This window comes from Heterodontus francisci, chromosome 8 (genome assembly GCF_036365525.1).
Source record: "Heterodontus francisci isolate sHetFra1 chromosome 8, sHetFra1.hap1, whole genome shotgun sequence".
NCBI lineage: Eukaryota > Metazoa > Chordata > Chondrichthyes > Heterodontiformes > Heterodontidae > Heterodontus > Heterodontus francisci.
This window is the reverse complement of record NC_090378.1, coordinates 125,847,911-125,871,593: the sequence shown is the minus strand read 5'-3', so window position 1 is coordinate 125,871,593 and position 23,683 is coordinate 125,847,911. Positions and strand designations below refer to the sequence as shown.

Genomic DNA, 23,683 nt, shown 5'->3' with positions numbered 1-23,683 from the left:
GCAATCTATATGAGCAAGGACTTGAAAGGAAAGGGAGTTTCCAGAGGGGTAATAATTGGGGAAAACACATGGGTTCAGGTGGGTTTTTTATGAAGTGGGAAGTGGTAACAGCCTTGAAGGGGAGAGGAAATCATTGACAATGTCATGAACAACAAATATAAACAAACTCACCCAGTGAAAAACGGAAGTGATGGATAATTCTATTCCTTGTCATTAAAATAAATAAGACCTCGCAATAAGATTAATAGCCCAGTTTATAAAAGCAGAAAACATTCCCATCTATCTTAGTATTTTAATATTCTAAACAAGTTACCTAGCTCACAAAAGTACACTGTTGATTTTAGGACAGAAAACCAGAGATCTCTCCGTGCTTTGTTGCTGGAAGTGAATCGCTGTCACATGGGAGCATAAACTTCACTAAAAGACATATTTCCAGTCTCCAGTCTACTGGGGACAAGTGGCTGCAGTCCCTGTAGTCTTGCAGCATTATTCAACTACTGTCTGAAGTAATTAGGAAGATGAACAACCTCATTATAAGCTTCTTCTCAGACTTCAGACTCTTCTACTTCCATATTTTCTTACTCCTGTCCTTCCCAACTATTGTCGGGCTGCAGGTTAATGCAAAGGGGACAGGCCAACAGACGCCTCCTGCCCAGTTTCTTACTACAGGGATAATAAAACATAACAATGCAACTGTCAGCCAGTTCTGCAACAGCATCCACTGCAGCACACTGCAGCAAAAGACTGCTTTCAAACACATTTCACAACCTTTGGCCATTCAAGGGAACTGCTGTGGAGAAAAGGACTCTGCTTGCATTCAGGAATTATTCTTCATAGAAGAATATGACTGTGCCAACCAACTTACCTGGCCGAGAAACTTTTAGATTAACAGAGATCCATATTCACTTTCCATTTCCAGTTCTCACTACTTCTCCCTGTACGGCTCCAGTATAGTAAAATTCTTTCCATGCCAGTTATCATTACCCCTGCTTCCTTTCCCTACCTGTGTGATTCTATACATAGCCCAAACACAAAGAGGATACTAAAACACAGAAACAGCATGATTCCATATACAGCCCATACACGTGACAGTGACACACATCTCTGAGCTGAATTCTGCTATTTACATTGGTCTTTTTGATAAGTGCTAGCAGCAGTAAAACCTCAACTGCATGTAAAAGGTTTTGAGTTGATGTCATGATTTACTTGAATAAAATGATAGAACATATTTTACATCAAGTAATTAGAGATGCTGAAGTGTGCTTGAGAAAAGCAGGCGCTTCTACTTCCATATTTCCCTACTTCTGTCCTTTCAAACTAACATTCCCAACTAACAGGTAACTGGGCAATATCACAACACTCGGACCTAGATGTAGCACTGAAGCCAATATTCTAGGCAGAAGTTCAGCACAGTAGGAAGTGAGTTAATGCACTGGGATTCCATGGTGTATTTATCTTCCGCTGTACCTCCAGGTAAAGATCTCCACCAGAAGCGAGCTATAATATCCTACCTTACAGATCTTGTACAACGAATCCTGCCCATCTCCATCAGTGTCCTTGAAGTAATCGTGCGCTGGGAAAGTCCGATTAATATCACGGGTAATGACATTTTCTTGAACAGAATCCTGCATGAAGAATAAAAATAAACTGGTGATCTCAGGAGCTGTGGTTGGTGTACATCCCCTTCAATGCACTTCTTATTCCAGTCCAGCACACATAATATATATAAAACTAGCAGATTTTCTGTGGCTCATAGAGAGTCAGGGAATACGCTGCTTTATAACAAGAGGTGTGACTCACAAAGTGTTACAGGCAATAAGTACGACAGACAGGAAGTGTGTGTCCTTGGCATAGGTTTTATGTAGTGTTGTTCACAGTGAATCCTCTCTTTACTTTCTTCATTCTGTCACTATAATCTCTCTGTGTCTCAACCTCCTTTCCCCAATTTCCTTTTTCTCTAACCATTCTCTTCCATACATCACTTACTCTGTTACCTGACTTTTTCTTTTCCCCCTGCTTCTCTCTGACTCTGCTATCAATTCCTTTATTTTCAATCTTTCTCTCTCTGCTCTTCAATCACTCTCTTGGAAAATCTCTCCTACTCTCTTTCTCTGATACTCTCCCTCTCTGCCTCCAATCTCTCCCACTCTCTGTGTTTGACTCTCTCTGTCTCCAATCTCTCCAATTTCTTTTTTATCAATCACAATAGAAAGGTGTATGGGTCTAAAATCATGGATCTTGACTCAGAAGGTCAAGATGTAGAGTCAGCTTGGGTGGATATAAGAAATAGCAAAGAAAGGAAAGAAGTCACTGGTGGGAGTAGTTTATATGCCCCCTAACAGTGGCGACACTGGAGGGAGAACATAAATCCAAAAATAAGGAGGGCTTATATGAAAAGTACTGCAATAATCGTGGGCGATTTTAATCTTCATATAGATTGAAAGAATCAAATTGGCAAAGGTAGCCTGGTGGATGAGTTCATACAGTGTATTAGGGACAGTTTCTTAGAACAATATGTTCTGGAACCAACCCTGGAGCAGGCTATTTTAGACCTGGTAATGTGTAATGAAACAGGACTAACAAATGACCTCATAGTAAAGCATCCTCTCGGCAAGAGAGATCATAACATGATAGAATTTCACATTCAGTTTGAGGGTGAGAAATTTGGGTCTGAAACTAGTGTCCTAAACTTAATTAGAGGAAATTACAAGGCTATGAAGATAGGGTAGACTGGGAAAATAAGTTAAAAGGTGAGACAGGAGAGAAGCAATGGCAGACATTTAAGGAGTTATTTCAAAACTCTCAACAAAGATATATTCCATTGAGAAAGAAAGAGAAAGAAGGATACACCATCCAGAGCTAACTAAGGAAGTTAAGGATGGTATTAAATTGAAGGAAAAGACATACAATGCTGCAAAGATTAGTGGTAGGCCAGAAGATTGGGACAATTTCTGAAACCAGCAAAAGATGACTAAAAAAATAATAAAAAAGGGAAAAAGAAGAGTATGAGAGTAAACCAACAAGAAATATAAAAACAGACAATAAAAGCTTCTACAAATATATAAAAAGGAAGGGAGTAGCTTAAGTAAGTGTTGGTCCCTTAGAGGATGGGATTGGGGAATTAATAATGGGAAACAGGAAATGGCAGAGTGTGTGATGTTTAGAAGAATGAGAAGTGATCTTATTGAAACATGTAAGATTCTGAGGGGGCTTGAAGGGCAGATGCTGAGAGGATGTTTCCCTTTTTGGCAGAATCTAGACCTAGGGGGCACAGTTTAAAAATAAGAGGTCTCCCTTCTAAGACAGAGATGAGGTGGAATTTCTTCTCTCAGACGGTCATTAATCTTTAGAATTCTCTATCCCAGATAGCAGTGGAAGCTGAGTCATCGCATATATTATCAAGAAAACAAGGTATGTCAAATAAGGAATATTAATTCATCGGTTGGAAACTTACATTAAACTTTTAATGGAAAAAAATCCTGCAGTTAACTTTTAAAAAACTAGCAGCCAAGATGGTCACCGCAATTTGCATCTGAAACACCTTTCCACATTCCAAAGGAGACAGAGGTTGGAGAAGCATGGACCCAGAACAGTGGCTTGCTCTCAGTGATTGAATTACTTAAGATTGCTTCATTAGCACGGCATTCCTCTCTCTCTCCCCAGATAACACCGCAAGTTTGAAAACTGTCTGCAATTATGGAATGTCCAAGCCTACAGATTGCTACAGACACAGACCAGGGGAAGAGAACCACCTACAAGTCTGCCTCCAAGAAAGCCCTGAGCCAAGTGGGCCAGCCACAAAGTGCACTTTGATTTGCCAAAAACTTCAAGGATACAATTCCATCCAGAAGACCACCGAATCATCCAACCTCACAGACTGTGTATTTAATTTCCATTTATTCTGGACTCTAATTCCAACCACAAAATCTACTTCTCACTCTGTAATCTCTTTGTGTGTGTGAGATTCTGGTGTGAATGTGTAGTGTATTTTTATATTATACTTAGATAAGGTCTAGATTAAGTATAATAAACTCACCTCGATCGTGTTTAAACTCAAGAAAACCTGTCTGAATGGTTCTTTCACGAGCACATTAAAGGTAAAAGACTCGCTGAGGTGGTAAGCGCAACCACTGTTTAAAAAGGAATAAACCCTGTTGCGGTCAAATAAGAAGAAAGACAAGAGAGGGGAGCCTGTGACTCCCCTCCTCATCTGGCCATACAATATACAAAGCTGAGTTAGACAGATTTTTGATCTACAAGGCAGTCAAGGGTTATGGGGGGCCGGGCAGGAAAGTCGAGTTAAGGCCACAATCAGATCAGCCATGATCTTATTGACTGGCAGAGCAGGCTTGAGGGGCCGAAAGGCCTACTCCTGCTCCTATTTCTTATGCTATGAGAAGAGCAGCAGAGGTGGAGAATTCAGGCTGTGAGCTGACAATGGTAGCATGGCCCTAAACGTATAAAATTTATAAATATATAAGACATAAAATCTAAATAAATAAACTGAGGCCAGACTTTCCAAATTTAAAATGTAATACTTAAGAATGTTCTCTCACACAAGAAGCCATGAGGGATCAGCAGCTGGTGTAACCAAGGGTTAAATCTTAACATTCAGCTGGCAGTTCCTGTTACAGCAGCACTTACTGGCATCAGAGGAAAATGGCACAGGTCAGTATGGGTGATTTAATATGGGGATGCCACACCGTAAATAGTTAGCACAGCAGTTCTCATTAAGTGCAAATTTAAATATATTGTATTGATATAGATTGCTATTTAATACAAGAATATAAGTTAAATAAAAATATGCTGAATAAATATTATGCAATGTTCCTGGTTTGCAAGACTCAGAAGTGAAGAGCTTATCCCTAATTTTAACCCTGCCAGCACTGTCAGGCACTATTAAATAGAATCTTACAGCATAGAAACAGGCCATTCAGCCCAACAGGTCCAAGCCATTCCATGACCACTCCATGTGGCAGCAAGTTCCACATTCTAACCGCTGTCTGGGTAAAGATGTTTCTCTCAAATTCCCTAATGGATATATTAGTAACTAGCTTATTTTTATGGCCCCTAGTTTTAGAGTAGGGGAAATGTATTTCTGACACATTCGTGCCCACTGCTGTTTTAACTCCTGTGTTTCTGGAAGATTGAGGCAGAGCCCTCATTAATATTGAAATGGCAATGTCTGCTGACATTATTTGGACTCAAGATCCATTTTAACTGGAGATACTCAACAAAACCTGGCATGACTGGGGCCTGAAAAGACCCAGGTAAGAATCTGTGTTAACAACGTTTTAGCATTTGCTTACAGACCAGAAGGAGCAAGAGCATTTCTTGTGATCCTACAAGGAAACATTGGAACAATCCTGTCCCATTGCCCCTACTCCCCCACCATCATCCCCATTTAAGAATCCCTCACAAAAACAGCCTCAGTGATGCTCAGTTTGGGTTCCACCAGGGCCACTCAGCTCCTGACATCATTACAGCCTTGGTCCAAACATGGACAAAAGAACTGAACTCAAGAGGTGAGGTGAGAGTAACTGCCCTCGATATCAAGGCAGCATTTGACAGAGTATGGCATCAAGGAGCCCAAGCAAAACTGGAGACAATGGGAATCGGGGGGAAACTCTCCGCTGGTTGGAGTCATACCTAGCACAAAGCAAGATGGTCCTGGTTGTTGGAGATCAATCAACTCAGTCCCAGGACATCAGTGCCGGTGTTCCTCAGGGTAGTGTCCTAGGCCCAACCATCTTCAGCTGCATCATCAATGACCTTCCCTCAATCATAAAGTCAGATGTGGGGATATTCACTGATGATTGCACAATGTTCAGCACCATTCGTGCCTCCTCAGATACTGAAGCAGTCCATGTCCAGATGCAGCAAGATCTTGACAACATCCAGGCTTGGGCTGATAAGTGGCAAATAACATTCGTGCCACACGAGTGCCAGGCAATGATCAACTCAAACAATAGAGAATCTAACCATCTCCCCTTGACGTTCAATGGCATTACCATCACTGAATTCCCCCCTATCAACATCCTGGGGCTTACCATTGACCAGAAACTGAACTGAACCAGCCACATCGATACTATGGCTACAAGAGCAGGCCAGATGCTGGGAATTCTGCAGTGAATAACTCACCTCCTGACTTGTCAAAGCCTGTCCACCATCTACAAGGCACAAGTCAGGAGTGTGATGGAATATTGTCTACTTGCCTGGATGGGTGCAGCTCCAACAACACTCAAGAAGCTCGACACCATCCAGGACAAAACAGCCCGCTTGATTGGCACCCCATCTACAAACATTCACTCCATCCACCACCATCGCACAGTGGCAGCAGTCTGTACCATCTACAAAATGCATAGCAGAAATGCACCAAAACTCCTTCGGCAGCACCTTCCAAACCCGCGACCTCCACCAGCTAGAAGGACAAGGGCAGCAGATGCATGGGAACACCACCACCTGCAATTTCCCGTCCAAGTCACACACCATCCTGACTTGGAACTATATCTCCGTTCCTTCACTGTCGCTGGGTCAAAATTCTGGAACTCCCTTCCTAACAGCACTGTTGGTGTACCTACACCCCAAGGACTGCAGTGGTTCCTGAAGACAGCTCACCACCACCTTTTCATGGGCAATTAGGGATGGGCAATAAATGCTGGCCTAGCCAGTGACACCCACATCCCATGAACGAATAAAAAAAACTCTGCCCCCCCCCCACCCTCCCCACCGTCTCGCTCTGATCAACTTACATCCACATTCCCCCCTGCCAGCTTCATGCGGGACACAATGAAATTTAAATGAGGCCCGGGAGTTACAGTGACCCTTGCCCCACACTGGCAGCGTTGTAAGCTCTTCCCTTCCTTCACCCTTTCCAACCCCAGCAACCTGACCCAGAACCCTGAAATACCAAGAGATGATGTGGCATTAAATTTCAGAAGGTGCAAATACAAAGCATCCAATATTGGCAACACCAACAGAAGAGTAGAAGATAGATTAAAAAAGAGACACAAAATCATTCTGAAACAAACAAAATTTATAGTCTAAAATAAAATCAAAATATTGCAGATGCTGGAAATCTGAAATAAAAACAGAAAGTGCTGGATCAGGTCAGGCAGCATCTGTGGAGAGAGAAGCAGAGTTAATGTTTCAGGTCTGTGACCTTTCATCAGTTTTTATTTCAAAATTCATAGCCTGTCTGCACAAGAGGACAGGGTGTGAAGGGGAGGGCTTAGGTTAATGGGCTGCAGCAAAATGTATCTGAGAGTTTGAAGGACAGCATCCAATGACTCAGGGCAGACTTACCCACAAGATTGTTTGATAAGTTACAGAATGCCACAGTCTTAAAAGGATTGTATCCATGTGATTTAACTTGTTTTTAATGGAAAACAAGGTGAGAAAGAAGGCCCACCATGCCAGACCACAATGAGAAATGAGCAAAAGAGAAAAGAGAGCAAGTGAGGTGACAGTAAGACTGGGCAGAGAGGAGGTGGAAGAGGAGATATAGAAGGTTCAAAGTTCCACAGTTTCGAGATCCAGGAAAAGAGCCTAAAAAGCATAAGAAATAGGAGCCTGCTCCGCCATTCAATACTACCATGACCGGACATTGTGCTAGGTTTTGCTTTCAACAGAGGTTTGTAGGATGGAAGGAGAGATTGAGCAGCCCAGTAGGTGCTGCAAAAATGCAGGAAAGGTAAAGTTCAAAAGAGTGATGATAAGAGTGAGACACAAGGAGAGGAATTTCCCTTACCAAGGTTCATTGGGACAATGAAACATTGTTGTGGAATTCAGTTGTGTCTGTGAGGGGTCAGGGGTTGCTCGTGTCTGTAAGAGGGGTCAGTCATGCCTGTAAGAGTGGTCAGCCAAAGTCTTTGAGGGGTCAGTGGTCAGTCATATCTGTAAGAGGGATCAGGGGTAAGTCGTGCTTGTAACAGGGGTCACGGTCAGCCACATCGATAAGAGGGGTCAGGGGTCAGCTGAGTCCATAAGAGGGGTCAGGGGGCAGTTGTGTCGAAAAAGGGGTCAGGGTAAGTCGTGTCTGTAAGAGGGGTCAGCGGTCAGTTGTGTCTGCAAGGGCTTGTTGAGGGGCGGGGGTGTCAGTGGTCCTCTTCTAGATTAATGCCTATTGTCGAGGAAGTTTCTGTTTCTCTGTCCAGGAGAGGCAGAAATATCAGCCAATTCTGGATCAAAACAGATAATCTGAATAAAATCCAGACTCTATTCCATAGAGTGCCCAGTTTAATCTTAATGAGCACAAACAAAGAACTCTTGTGTTATCGGTGCATTAATTTACTGATTACTTAAATGGAGCGATCACAATGTCAGTGCAATCACCATCAACCCTACAGGTATCTCGAAGAGAAATCTTCTGACAGACCCATTTAATGAATCTGTGCAATTACTTTGTCACTGTAAGTTAATGTGTACTGTGTAACAGTACACTCAACATCTATGGCACATTGTCATAGATGTTAGGGGTGGCAAACTATGGAATCCATGTCAGTTGCAGCCATAACTGGAAAATAACAGCAAACGCTTTGCTGACAAGTCTTTTCCACAGGCCAAAAGGCCAGCTCTATCAGAGCTGCAACACAACAGGGTTTGAAGGGTTAGACTAGCATGTGGCAGGTTTACTGTAAGAATGTATATGTGATGAATAATAGTGAGATGGAAATGAGCCACAGGCTTAAACAAGGGTTCAGAGTCTATCATTGTCCACAAGAGAAAATGGAGACAGAAGCCAGCCATTGAACCCAAACATTTGCCACTTTATGCAACAAAGTACTTTTGAATCTCTCGATTTTATGAATGGTTCAATGTGGAGTGGGGATATGAAAGATTAAACCAAGGGTATTGGTGCTCACCATAATGTTGGACAGAAAAAGACATATTTATATTGTGCCTTTCAAGACATCATGATGGAGCCATCAAGTACTTTTGGTGGAAGTGTGTAATGTAGAAAACATGACATGCAAATTTGTACACAGCCAGGTCCCACGAACAGCAATATGATAATGATCAGATAATCTGTTTTAAATATTGATTGAGAGTTAAGTATTGGCCTGGACACTGGGGAGAACAACCCTCCTCTTTTTCAGATAGCGCCACAGGATCTTTTATGCCCACCTGAGAGGGGAGAGGGGGCCTCGATTTAACATCTCATCCGAAAGCCGCACCTTCAACGGTGCAACTTGCATTATAAAGTGCCTTTTACCTAGTAAAACATCCCAAGATGCTTCACAGGAACATTATCAAACAAAATTTGACATTGAGCCACATAAAGAGATATTAGGGCAGATTACTAAGAGCTTCGTCAAAGAGGTAAGTTTTAAGGAATGTCTTTAAAAGAGGAGAGAGAGAGCTAGAGAGGTGGAAAAGTTTCTGTGGGAATTCCAGAGCTTAGGGCCTCACCAGCTGAAGGCAATGATGGAGGGATTAAAATCGGAGATGTGCATGAGGTCAATATTGGAGGACTGCAGATATCTCAAAAGGTTGTAGGGCTGGAGGAGGTTACAGAGATAGGGAGGGACGATTTGCGGATAGTGATGAGGATTGTCAGAGGATACAGCAGGATATAGATCGGTTGGAGACTTGGGCGGAGAAATGGCAGATGGAGTTTAATCCGGACAAATGTGAGGTAATGCATTTTGGAAGGTCTAAAGCAGGTGGGAAGTACAGTAAATGGCAGAACCCTTAGGAGTATTGACAGGCAGAGAGATCTGGGCATACAGGTCCACAGGTCACTGAAAGTGGCAACGCAGGTGGATAAGGTAGTCAAGAAGGCATACGGCATGCTTGCCATCATCGGTCGAGGCATAGAGTATAAAAATTGGCAAGTCATGCTGCAGCTGTACAGAACTTTAGTTAGGCCACACTTAGAATATTGCGTGCAATTCTGGTCGCCACACTACCAGAAGGACGTGGAGGCTTTGGAGAGGGTACAGAAGAGGTTTACCAGGATGTTGCCTGGCCTGGAGGGCATTAGCTATGAGGAGAGGTTGGATAAACTCGGATTGTTTTCACTGGAACGACAGAGGTGGAGGGGCGACATGATAGAGGTTTACAAAGTTATGAGCGGCATGGACAGAGCAGATAGTCAGAAGCTTTTTCCTGGGGTGGAAGAGTCAGTTACTTGGGGACATAGGTTTAAGGTGAGAGGGGCAAAGTTTAGAGGGGATGTGCGAGGCAAGTTCTTTACACAGAGGGTGGTGAGTGCCTGGAACTTGCTGTGGGGGGAGGAGGTGGAAGCAGGTACGATAGCGACGTTTAAGAGGCATCTTGACAAATACATGAATAGGATGGGAATAGAGGGATACGGTCCCCGGAAGTGCAGAAGGTTTTAGTTTAGGCAAGCATCAAGATCGGCGCAGGCTTGGAGGGCCATCTGGCCTGTTCCTGTGCTGTATTGTTCTTCGTTTACTTGGCCCTAACCGCCTCCTCTTCACTATAGACGTCCAATCTCTCTGCACATCCATCCCCCACCAGGACGATTTGAGGGATCTCCGCTTCTTCCTTGAACAGAGGCCCAACCAGTCCCCATCCACCACCACACTCCTCCACCTGGCTGAACTTGTTCTCACATTGAACAACTTCTCCTTCAACTCCACTCACTTCCTTCAAATTAAAGGTATTGCTATGGGTACCCGTATGGATCCTAGTTATGCCTGTCTTTTTGTGGGATATGTCGAACCTTCCTTGTTCCACTTCTACTCAGGTCCCCTCCCCCAATTCTTTTTCCAGTACATTGATAACTGTATTGGTGCTGTTTCCTGCTCTCGCCCCAAACTAGAAAATTTCATCAACTTTGCTTCCAATTTCCAGCCTTCTCTCACCTTCACATGGTCCATCTCTGACACTTCCCTTCCCCGACTTCTCTGTCTCCATCGCTGAGGATAGGCTGTCCACTAATATTCATTATAAGCCCATTGACTCCTACAGCTACCTCGACTACACTTCTTCACACCCTGCCTCCGGTAAGGATTCATTTTCATTCTCCATCTCCGTCGCATCTGTTCCGATGATGCAACCTTCCACAACAGCACTTCTGATATGTCTTTCTTTTTCCTCGACTGAGGATTCCCTCCCACTGTGGTTGACAGGGCCCTCAACTGTGTCTGGCCCATTTCCCGCACCTCTACCCTCACCCCTTCCCCTCTTTCCCAGAAGCACGGCAGGGTTCCCCTTGTCCTCACTTTCCACCCCATCAGCGTCCACATCCAAAGGATTATCCTCTGCCATTTCTGCCACCTCCAAACACACCATCCCCTCCCTTCCCCTGTCAGTATTCCAAAGGGACCGTTCCCTCCGTGACACCCTGGTCCACTCCTCCATCAGTCCCGACACTTCATCCCCTTCCCATGCAATCGCGGGAGGTGTAACACCTGCTCTTTTACCTTCTCTCTCCTCACTTTCCATGGCCTCAAACACTCCTTCCAAGTGAAGCAGAGATTTACTTGTACTTCCGTCAATGTAGTATACTGTATTCGCTGCTCACAATGCGGTCTCCTCTACATTGGGGAGATCAAACGCAGATTGGGTGACGCATTGCGGAACACCTCCACTCATTCCGCAAGCATAACCCCGAGCTTCTGTTTGTTTGCCATTTTAATTCACGCCCACATTTCTGTCCTCTGCGTGCTGCAGTGTTTCAATGAAGCTCAACGTAAGCTTGAGGAACAGAACCTCATCTTCCGATTAGGCACTCTCGACTTCTGGACTCTATATTGAGTTCAACAATTTCAGAGCATGACTGCCATTTTTTAAAAACATTTTTTCATTTTGTTTTTATTTTTTTTTAAACCATGTATTGGTCTTAAACTGGGTTTCATGTTATTGCTTTCCGTCAGAGCTGTTCATTATTCTGCCATTAACACTTTCTCTGGACTCATGCTTGTCTTTTACTACAACTACAACTGCCTTTTGTTCTGTGACATCTCTGTTATTTAATGTCTATTGCCCTCCACACTTTCACACACCTCCCCTTTTGTTCTTCTTCCCCCCTTCCCCCTGCTCAAAGCCAATTCTGATGAAGATTCATAGACTTGAAACATTAACTCTGTTTCTCTCTCCACAGATGCTGCCAGACCAGCTGAGTAATTCCAGCACTTTCAGTTTTTATTTCTTACAGCATACCCCCTCCCAGTGCATATTATGATATCACACAAACCTTCCCAGTTCAAATGACAATATGATACACACCTTCCCTACAATTGACAATATCACACACACCCTCCCAGTGTATATTACAATATCACACACACCCTCCCAGTGTATATTACAATATCACACACACCCTCCAAGTGTATATTATAATATCACACAACTCCTCCCAGTGTATATTACAATATCACACACCCTCCAAGTGTAGATTACAATATCACACACACCCTCCCAGTGTATATTACAATATCACACACACCCTCCAAGTGTATATTACAATATCATACAACTCCTCCCAGTGTATATTACAATATCACACACCCTCCAAGTGCAGATTACAATATCACACACACCCTCCCAGTGTATATTACAATATCACACACACCCTCCAAGTGTATATTACAATATCATACAACTCCTCCCAGTGTATATTACAATATCACACACACCCTCCAAGTGTATATTACAATATCACACAACTCCTCCCAGTGTATATTACAATATCACACACCCTCCAAGTGTAGATTACAATATCACACACACCCTCCCAGTGTATATTACAATATCACACACACCCTCCAAGTGTATATTACAATATCATACAACTCCTCCCAGTGTATATTACAATATCACACACACCCTCCAAGTGTATATTACAATATCACACACACCCTCCCAGTGTATATTACAATATCACACACACCCTCCCAGTGTATATTACAATATCACACACACCCTCCCAGTGTATATTACAATATCACACACACCCTCCCAGTGTATATTACAATATCACACACACCCTCCAAGTGTATATTATAATATCACACAACTCCTCCCAGTGTATATTACAATATCACACACCCTCCAAGTGTAGATTACAATATCACACACACCCTCCCAGTGTATATTACAATATCACACACACCCTCCCAGTGTATATTACAATATCACACACACCCTCCCAGTGTATATTACAATATCACACACACCCTCCAAGTGTATATTATAATATCACACAACTCCTCCCAGTGTATATTACAATATCACACACCCTCCAAGTGTAGATTACAATATCACACACACCCTCCCAGTGTATATTACAATATCACACACCCTCCAAGTGTAGATTACAATATCACACACAACTCCTCCCAGTGTATATTACAATATCACACACCCTCCAAGTGTAGATTACAATATCACACACACCCTCCCAGTGTATATTACAATATCACACACACCCTCCAAGTGTATATTACAATATCATACAACTCCTCCCAGTGTATATTACAATATCACACACCCTCCAAGTGTAGATTACAATATCACACACACCCTCCCAGTGTATATTACAATATCACACACACCCTCCAAGTGTATATTACAATATCATACAACTCCTCCCAGTGTATATTACAATATCACACACCCTCCAAGTGTAGATTACAATATCACACACACCCTCCCAGTGTATATTACAATATCACACACACCCTCCAAGTGTATATTACAATATCATACAACTCCTCCCAGTGTATATTACAATATCACACACCCTCCAAGTGTAGATTACAATATCACACACACCCTCCCAGTGTATATTACAATATCACACACACCCTCCAAGTGTATATTACAATATCATACAACTCCTCCCAGTGTATATTACAATATCACACACACCCTCCAAGTGTATATTACAATATCACACACACCCTCCCAGTGTATATTACAATATCACACACACCCTCCCAGCGTATATTACAATATCACACACACCCTCCAAGTGTATATTACAATATCATACAACTCCTCCCAGTGTATATTACAATATCACACAACTCCTCCCAGTGTATATTACAATATCAAACACCCTCCAAGTGTATATTACAATATCACACAACTCCTCCCAGTGTATATTACAATATCACACACCCTCCAAGTGTAGATTACAATATCACACACACCCTCCCAGTGTATATTACAATATCACACACACCCTCCAAGTGTATATTACAATATCATACAACTCCTCCCAGTGTATATTACAATATCACACACACCCTCCAAGTGTAGATTACAATATCACACACACCCTCCCAGTGTATATTACAATATCACACACACCCTCCAAGTGTATATTACAATATCACACAACTCCTCCCAGTGTATATTACAATATCACACACCCTCCAAGTGTAGATTACAATATCACACACACCCTCCCAGTGTAGATTACAATATCACACAACTCCTCCCAGTGTATATTACAATATCACACATCCTCCAAGTGTAGATTACAATATCACACACACCCTCCCAGTGTATATTACAATATCACACACCCTCCGAGTGTATATTACAATATCATACAACTCCTCCCAGTGTATATTACAATATCACACACCCTCCCAGTGTATATTACAATATCACACACCCTCCAAGTGTATATTACAATATCATACAACTCCTCCCAGTGTATATTACAATATCACACACACCCTCCCAGTGTAGATCACAATATCACACAACTCCTCCCAGTGTATATTACAATATCATACAACTCCTCCCAGTGTATATTACAATATCACACACACCCTCCCAGTGTAGATTACAATATCACACAACTCCTCCCAGTGTATATTACAATATCACACATCCTCCCAGTGTAGATTACAATATCACACACACCCTCCCAGTGTATATTACAATATCAAACAACTTCTCCCAGTGTATATTACAATATCACACAACTCCTCCCAGTGTATATTACAATATCACACAACTCCTCCCAGTGTATATTACAATATCACACACCCTCCCAGTGTATATTACAATATCACACAACTCCTCCCAGTGTATATTACAATGTCACACACCCTCCCAGTGTATATTACAATATCACACACCCTCCCAGTGTATATTACAATATCACACACCCTCCCAGTGTATATTACAATATCACACAACTCCTCCCAATGTATATTACAATATCACACACCCTCCCAGTGTATATTACAATATCACACACCCTCCCAGTGTATATTACAATATCATACAACTCCTCCCAGTGTATATTACAATGTCACACACCCTCCCAGTGTATATTACAATATCACACAACTCCTCCCAGTGTATATTACAATATCACACACCCTCCCAGTGTATATTACAATATCACACAACTCCTCCCAGTGTATATTACAATGTCACACACCCTCCCAGTGTATATTACAATATCATACAACTCCTCCCAGTGTATATTACAATATCACACACCCTCCCAGTGTATATTACAATATCACATAACTCCTCCCAGTGTATATTACAATATCACACACCCTCCCAGTGTATATTACAATATCACACAACTCCTCCCAGTGTATATTACAATATCACATACACCCTCCCAGTGTATATTACAATATCACACAACTCCTCCCAGTGTATATTACAATATCACATACACCCTCCCAGTGTAGATTACAATATCACACAACTCCTCCCAGTGTATATTACAATATCACATACACCCTCCCAGTGTAGATTACAATATCACACAACTCCTCCCAGTGTATATTACAATATCACATACACCCTCCCAGTGTATATTACAATATCACACACACCCTCCCAGTGTATATTAAAGTATCACACACCTCCTCCCAGTGTATATTACAATCCTATTGAACACATGCTTTCCCTGTGCATAAAGATATATAGATCGGTCTTAGTCACACACACACCCAGCACTGTCTGACACATAAACGGATGTGCATACAATTATTTTAGTGTTCTCACAAACCCTTCTACCTCTCCTGGCAGATATTACAATATCACACACCCTCCCAGTGTTGAAGTATTCCTTCGAACAGCCTTCAGACAATCAACAAGTGAGTGAAGAAACACTAATATGTCTCCTGCTGTGCCTGACCTGGGTGGACTCCCCAACATCCTTTAAACCGAAGGGTGATATAGCTGGACAAGCTGCCACCTTATATCACCTCCCAGTGTATACTGGTCAAGTAATCTGTGCATCACATGGATTTGCTGATTTACACTCTCCCTGATGATGTAAATCAATAAAAGCAGTCCAAAAGCCGTTTGTCCTAAAAGTGTATTAATGCAGCATTTCAGAATCAGATTTAAAGGTCAGGAAAAATGAAAAAAGGAAGAATTAGTATTTCTATAGTGCCTTTTAGAATCACAGGAGTCACTTCCTCTGTGAAAACAGGTTAAAAGCCCAGCCACATAATTAGGCACAAATCCAGTTTTATAACCTCACCACCGGCAACTGAATTCTATTTAATGCAGCAGACGACCTTTTTGTGTGTAGTCTGGCAGTAAGGGGTTGATGTTAAAGTCTCGTAGGAGTGCAGTGAGTTAAATACCCGCATCTATTTTTGAACTGAGAGATGTGAAGTGATGGGCACCCTGTGAAACTGCTTCCTGAGTTTATCCTGCAGCAACCTCAGGCAATTCAAAGCAAGAATTAACTGAGTTGTGCAAGAGGAGTCCTGTGTTGCCAAGCACAGCTGCTGCTCACAGCAGCACTGAAATCAGACAAGGGAATTCCAGGGCACAACAAAACTACCTGGTCCTGAGCTTCCGAGAGCTCACCCTTTTTCGTATTTTTATGATACCATTTAACCTTTCGTCTGCATTTTTGCGCCCTTCGGTTTAAAGGATGTTGGGGAGTCCACCCAGGTCAGGCACAGCAGGAGACATATTAGTGTTTCTTCACTCACTTGTTGATTGTCTGAAGGCTGTTCGAAGGAATACTTCAACACATATCTCAAAGTGGTGGGGCACACATCTGCAACCCTCAGTTCCCCACAGAGTGACTGAGTGAGGTCCTAGCTTCCCCCATTCCTCATGGAATTTTATATATGGTTTTTTTATTCATCCTTGAGATATGGGTGGAGCTGGCATGTCTGGCATTTATTGGCTAACCTTAGTTGCACCTTCTCCTTAGTGACTTGCTAGGCTACTTGAGGGAAGATAAGAATCAAGCACGTTGGTGTCGGTTTGCGAACTCTGGTTGAATGTATTCCTGGAGGTTTCAGATATATGACAATCTACCTCCAACAGTTCTGTCCCCACACTCCCACCATTGGCCGCCCAACACGTCCATCTCCACGATGACCCGCCTTCCTACGGCCAAATGGAAAACAAAGAGCCCATTACCCCATTGGATGATTCTTGACTGTCACCTCCAATACTTTTATAACTGACTTCAGTGAGTAAAGAATGAGCAGGAAGAATAAAAAAGCATATCATCTAAATGGTGAGAGATTACAGAGCTCTGAGATGCAGAGGGATCTGGGTGTCCTAGTGCATGAACCGCAAAAGGTCAGTATGCAGGTACAGCAAGTCATTAGGAAAGCTAATTTATTGCGAGGGGAATTGAATACAAAAGTAGGGAGGTTATGCTTCAGCTATACATGGCATTGGTGAGACCACATCGGGAATACTGTGTACAGTATTGGTCTCCTTATTTATGGAAGGATGTAAATGTGTTGGAAGCAGTACAGAGAAGATTTACTAGACTAATACCTGGAATGGGCAGGTTGTCTTATGAGGAAAGGTTGGACAGGCTAGGCTTGTATCTGCTGGAATTTAGAAGAGTAAGAGGCGATTTGATTTAAACATATAAGATCCTGAGGGATCTTGACAGGGTGAATGTGGAAAGGATGTTTCCCCTTGTGGGAGAATCTAGAACCAGGGGTTACTGTTTAAAAATAAGGGGTCGCCCATTTAAGACAGAGATAAGGAGAATTGTTTTCTATCAGAGGGTTGAGAGTCTTTGGAACTCTCTTCCTCAAAAGGCGCAGTCCCTGAATATTATTGAGGCAGAGGTAGATAGATTTTTGATAAGCAAGTGGGTGAAAGGTTATTAGGGTAGGCAAGAATGTGGAGTTGAGGTTATAATCAGATCAGCCATGATCATATTGAATGGCGGAGCAGGCTCCAAGGGCCAAGTGGCCTAGTCCTGCTCCTAATTCATGTGTTTGTATCAATGAGTTAGTTGCACTAATGCGTTACAACAATATGGTCCACCGTGGAAGCAATTGACAGCATTCACCGCAGAATCTCTGTAAAGCATGCAACCGAATTAAGACTCAGAGTAAAGACTCTAACATGCGTGCCCAGCGATTCTGTCACTGCAAGTGCAGCCAGGTCTTTTGAAGGAATCCCTTTCTCTCTGATCAGTGCCAGGAAACCTCTTTCATGGTGTCAGATGCAGAATGCTCTTAGCAGCTGTCTGGGCCTGTTGGGTGAGTCTTCACAATGACTCAGTGTATTTGGCCAAAACACGGAAACTGCTCTTGCGCCTCCTGAACAATCCACTGTTGAACGTAGAAAAAGGTAGATGCTTTGGAACAACTGGCAGACAGCACAAGGTGAGGCAGATTCTCAGAGCCCTGGTTAAATCCCTGTCTGCAAAACTACAGCCCCTAACACAGTAAAATGTCCCAAGGTACTTGACAGGGGCATTATAAAATAGAATTATGACACCAAGAAGAAATGGGCAGATAACCAAAACTTTGGTCAAAGATGTAGGTTTTAAGGAGTGGCTTAACGGAGGAAGAGAGGTGGAGAGATGTTGGGAGTGTATTCCAGAGCTTAGAGTCTAGGCAGCAGAAGGCGTAACCACCAATGCTGGAGCAATTAATATCGGGGTGCTCAAGAGGCCAGAATTAGATGAATGCAGGTATCTCGGATGGTTGTGGGGCTGGAGAAGATTAGAGAGATGGGGCAGGGCCAGGCATTGGAGGGATCTGAAAACAAAGATAAGAATTTAAAATACAAGCTATTGCATGACCGGGAGACAATATTGGTCAGCGAGCACAGGGGTGATATGGGAACAGCATTTAGAGTGAGTAAGGACATGGATAGCAGAGTTTTGGATGACTTCAACTTTACAGAGGGTAAAATGTGGGAGGCCAGCCTCCACAATTGTTGTTTGCTTGTTTGGTATGGTACCACCTTAGTTAGTCTAGCTTAGAGAGAATCTTTAGTCTGCAGTAATTAGAACATTAACCTTTATTACATTATAACTACGTAGAGTTTCACACCAATCTGTGTGACTCCTCTAAAGCCACGCTGCATCTCTCTTCAAGTCTCTCTCACATGTGATCTCTTATATCATCATGGTATTCTTTACACTCTCTCAAGATTAACCGTTTCAGACCCTTATAATACAGGAATAGTCAAATCTGGAAGTAATAAAGGCATGAGTGCGAGTTTCAGAAGCAGATGAGGTGAAGCAGGCACAAATTTGGTCAATGTTACAGACTTGGATAGAGGTGGTCATAGTTAAAAGATTCATGAGAATGGCTCCAGGAATGAGGAACTTCAGTTATGAAGATTGATTGAAGAAGTTGGGACTGTTTTCCTTCGAGAAGAGAAGGCTGAGAGGTGATTTGATAGAGGTGTTCAAAATCATGGGGGGTCTGGACAGAGTGGATAGAGAGAAATTGTTCACATTCATGAAAGGATCGAGAATGAGAGGGCACAGATTTAAAGTGATAGGCAAAAAAAGCAAAAGCAACATGCGGAAAAACTTCTTCATGTAGCAAGTAGCTAGGATCAGAAATGCATTGCCTGAGATTGTGGTAGAGACAGGTTCAATCGAGGCATTCAAGAGGGAAGTAGATTTTTATCTGAAAAGGAAGAATGTGCAGGATTATGGGAGAAGACGGGGGAGTGGCATTAGGTGAATTACCCCTTCTGCTCTGTAACAATTCTGTAGTGAGGGGGCAGACGTGTGGTCAGCTCATCCTGGGCTCAAATATAACCAAATTTGCGAACAGTACAGTTTAGTCTCAGACAGTTGCCAGGGAGAGATGTGGAGGCGGTAGCTAGAGAACAAAGTTTGGAGCTAAGACCAAATGCAATGGCTTCAGTCTTCCCAATACTGAATTAGAGGAAATTTCTGCTCATCCAGTATTGGATGTCAGAACACCTGGCAATACTATCTCCTGGAAAAGGCAGAAAGCCAAAGGGTGGGGGGGGGGGGGGGAGGGGAACCTACATGAGATGAAGAGACAAGAATAAAGAGAGATCTAGTCCCAATCCAAGAGAGAAGTTTCAGCAGTAGTCAGAACTGTGCAGGTACACGCTGGAGCAGGAAAAAAAAATGACACCATCAGACGACTGGTGCAAAGCGGCGGAGGGTGGGGGGGCATGAAAAAGAGTGTCCATGCTGGGGAGAAACAGGACTAGGGGGCACTAGAAATAAAGCAACAAGAACATGAGAGGGGGTCCACTAAGGCACTGCGCTTACCTAAAATAATTCTCATAATTCACTTCATTGTGTTAGTTGTGGCTCAGTGGGTCTCCTCTGAGTCAGAAGGCTGTGAGTTCAAGTTCCACTTCAGTAACTTGACATAAAACCTAAACTGACACTCCAGTGCTCCACTGAGGAAGGGCACTACTGTTGAAGGTGCCAACTTTCAGAAGGAATGCGAAACTGCCTTCTCTGGTGGATGTAAAAGCTCCCATAATACTATTCGAAGAAGAGTAGAGTTTCCATGGTGTCCTGACCAATATTTAACTCTCAACCAACATCACTAAACAGATTATCTGGTCATTACTGCATTGCTGTTTGTGGGAACTTGCTGTGCACAACTTGGCTGCTATGTTTCCTACACTACAACAGTGACCACACTTCAGAAGTACTTCATTGGCTGCAAAGTGCTTTGGGAGTGAAAGGTAGTAAATAAACACAAGTCTTTCTTTATGCAGTAACTTTGATCAATTCCAAATTTTAAGGAGGGTGATGACCTGGATTTTTATCTGGTTAATATTAACCCATGTTATTCTCCATTTGAATATTTATATAGCAAATCTGAATTTAATGCCAGAATCAGTGTGTGGTATCAGTTAAGGGAAATTCAGAAGTGTTAAAAAAGTACACTCTTTCGCATCCCATTCATTCAAACTGGCAACGCACCATCTCATTGTCTGGGTAAAGGAGAGGTTGGTAAGATCCCCTGCTGGCAATGCACCTGGTGAGTTTTCACACGCAGATCTGATACACAGTACAAACTCTGACGTGGTAAATCACTCCTGATTTCACACCTGAAGCACAGAAATATCAATAACAAAATGTTATTTAAAACTCATACGGCCGTACGAATTAGGAGCAGGATTAGGCCACTCGACCCCTCGAGCCTGCTCCGCCATTCAACAAAATCATGGCTGATCTGATTGTAACCTCAACTCTACATTCCCGCCTACCACCGATAACCTTTCACCCCCTTGCTTATCATGACCATAGGCTACAGAGATTTGGCAAAAGAAATGAAAGATGTTTGGAAGCTGTCATAGCAATTTAAGTGAGTTCATGGCAAAGGCCAATTATCTGGAAATTCTGAGATCATTCAAGGGTATTGGTGCTTAATGGAGAAACCTGCAGGTTTGGTCAGATGGCTGAGTGAGCTGATACAGCCTGATGAGAACAGGAAAGAGGTTGGAGAAGTCAGAAGTCTCACATTTGTTGACTGGTTTTACAGGACACAGTAGCACGAGAGCACAGTGTGGTGAGAGTGAATGTCCTTGACATCAAGGCAGCATTTGACCGAGTGTGGCATCAAGGAGCCCTAGCCAAACTGAAGTAAATGGGAATCAAGGGGAAAACTCTCCAATGGTTGGAGTCATACCTAGCACAAAGGAAGATGGTCCTGGTTGTTGGAGCCCAATCCTTTCAGCCCCAAGACATCGCTGCAGGAGTTCCTCAGGGTAGTGTCCTAGGCCCAACCATCTTCAGCTGCTTCATCAATGACCTTCCTTCAATCATAAGGTCAGAAGTAGGGATGGTCACTGATGATTGCACAATGTTCAGCACCATTCGTGACTCCTTAGATACTGAAGCAGTCCGTGTCCAGATGTAGCAAGGGTGGTGGGGGTCTGAAACTTTCTGCCTGTCAGGATAGTAGAGGCAGAAACCCTCAACCCATTTAAAAGGTATTTAGATATGCACCTCACTTGCCGGGGTACCGACCAAATGCTGGAAGGTGGGATTAGGCTCAGTGGCACATTTTTCAGCTGGCGCAGACACAATGGGCCAAGTGGCCTCTTTCACTGCTGTAAACCTTCGATGATTCTATTCTATTATTCCCTCACTGTCACTGGGTCAAAATCCTGGAACTCTCTCCCTAACAGTACTGTGGGCATACCCACACCAGATGGACTGCAGATGTTCAAGAAGGCAGCTCACCACCAACTTCTCAAAGGCAATTAGGGATGGGCAATAAATGCTGGCCTGGCCAGTGACGCCCACATCCCGTGAACCAATATATAAATAAAAATCACTCAACACTGCCCATCTGTAGCATCACAGATACATATTTACATAGGTGCTCAGAACAAAGCTCTCCTAGAACCAATTGAGCTAGGTTTTACTCTCATGGTATGTGCTGCATGATTAAATGAAGAAGCATTTTCATCTTCCCCCACATATTAGTCTGTGATAGAGATGTGAAACAGGCGCTCGGTCAAAACAAGTCAATGTTAGATTCATTGATTCCATAAAAAAAGACAGCTGTGTAGAATCCATGTTGAAGTAAATTATACGTGGTGTGTGAAAGGAGATTAATTGGCTGGATAGAGACCATGATAGGGTAGGCACATAGGAGCAGCAGTAGGCCATTCAGCCCATCGACCCTGCTCCGCCATTCAATACAATCGTGGCTGATCACCCACTTCAATGTCTTTTTCCCACACTATTTCCATATCCCTTTATGTCATTGGTATTTAGAAATCTGTCAATCTCTGCTTTAAACATGCTCAATGACTGAGCTTTCACAGCCCTCTGGGATAGATTCACACCCCTCTGAGGAAAGAAATTTCTCCTCATCTCTGTCCTAAGTGGCTTCCCCCTGATTTTGAAATTGTGTCCCCTGGTTCTGGACTCCCCAGCCAGGGGAAATATCTTAGCTGCACCTACCCAGTCTATCCCTTTAAGTATTTTGTAGGTATCAATGAGATCACCTCTCATTCTTCAAAACTCGAGAGAATACAGGCCCAGTTCCCCAATCTCTCTTCATAGGACAGTCCCGCCATCCCGGGAACAAGTCTGGTGAACCTTCGTTGCACTCCCTCTATGGCAATAATATCCTTCCTAAGGTAAGGTAAGGTAGGGCGGCATAGTGGCGCAGTGGTTAACACCGCAGCCTCGCAGCTCCAAGGACCCGGGTTCAATTCTGGGTACTGCCTGTGCGGAGTTTGTAAGTTCTCCCTGTGACCGCGTAGGTTTTCTCCAGGTGCTCCGGTTTCCTCCCAAAGACTTGCAGGTTGAAAGGTAAATTGGCCATTGTAAATTGCCCCTAGTGTAGGTAGGTGGTAGGGAATATGGAATTACTGTAGGGTTAGTATAAATGGGTGGTTGTTGGTTGGCACAGACTCGGTGCGCCGAAGGGCATGTTTCAGTACTGTATCTTAAAATTTTAAAAAAAATGTTTTCATTGCACACAGTACTCTAGGTGCAGTCTAACCAAGGTTCTATACAATTCACTAT

The 23,683-nt window shown here is 43.0% G+C and overlaps 1 protein-coding gene across 1 annotated transcript in view; it reads right to left on the bottom strand.

The window, feature by feature from the left end:
- The window catches only part of LOC137373267 (rab GTPase-activating protein 1-like), a 600,347-nt gene that overhangs the window by 174,914 nt on the left and 401,750 nt on the right, over positions 1 to 23,683 (bottom strand). Inside the window, exon 14 of the mRNA XM_068038116.1 lies at positions 1,512 to 1,625. Within this exon, the coding sequence (XP_067894217.1) occupies positions 1,512 to 1,625 (114 nt within the window). The remainder of the gene's footprint in view (positions 1 to 1,511; positions 1,626 to 23,683) is intronic.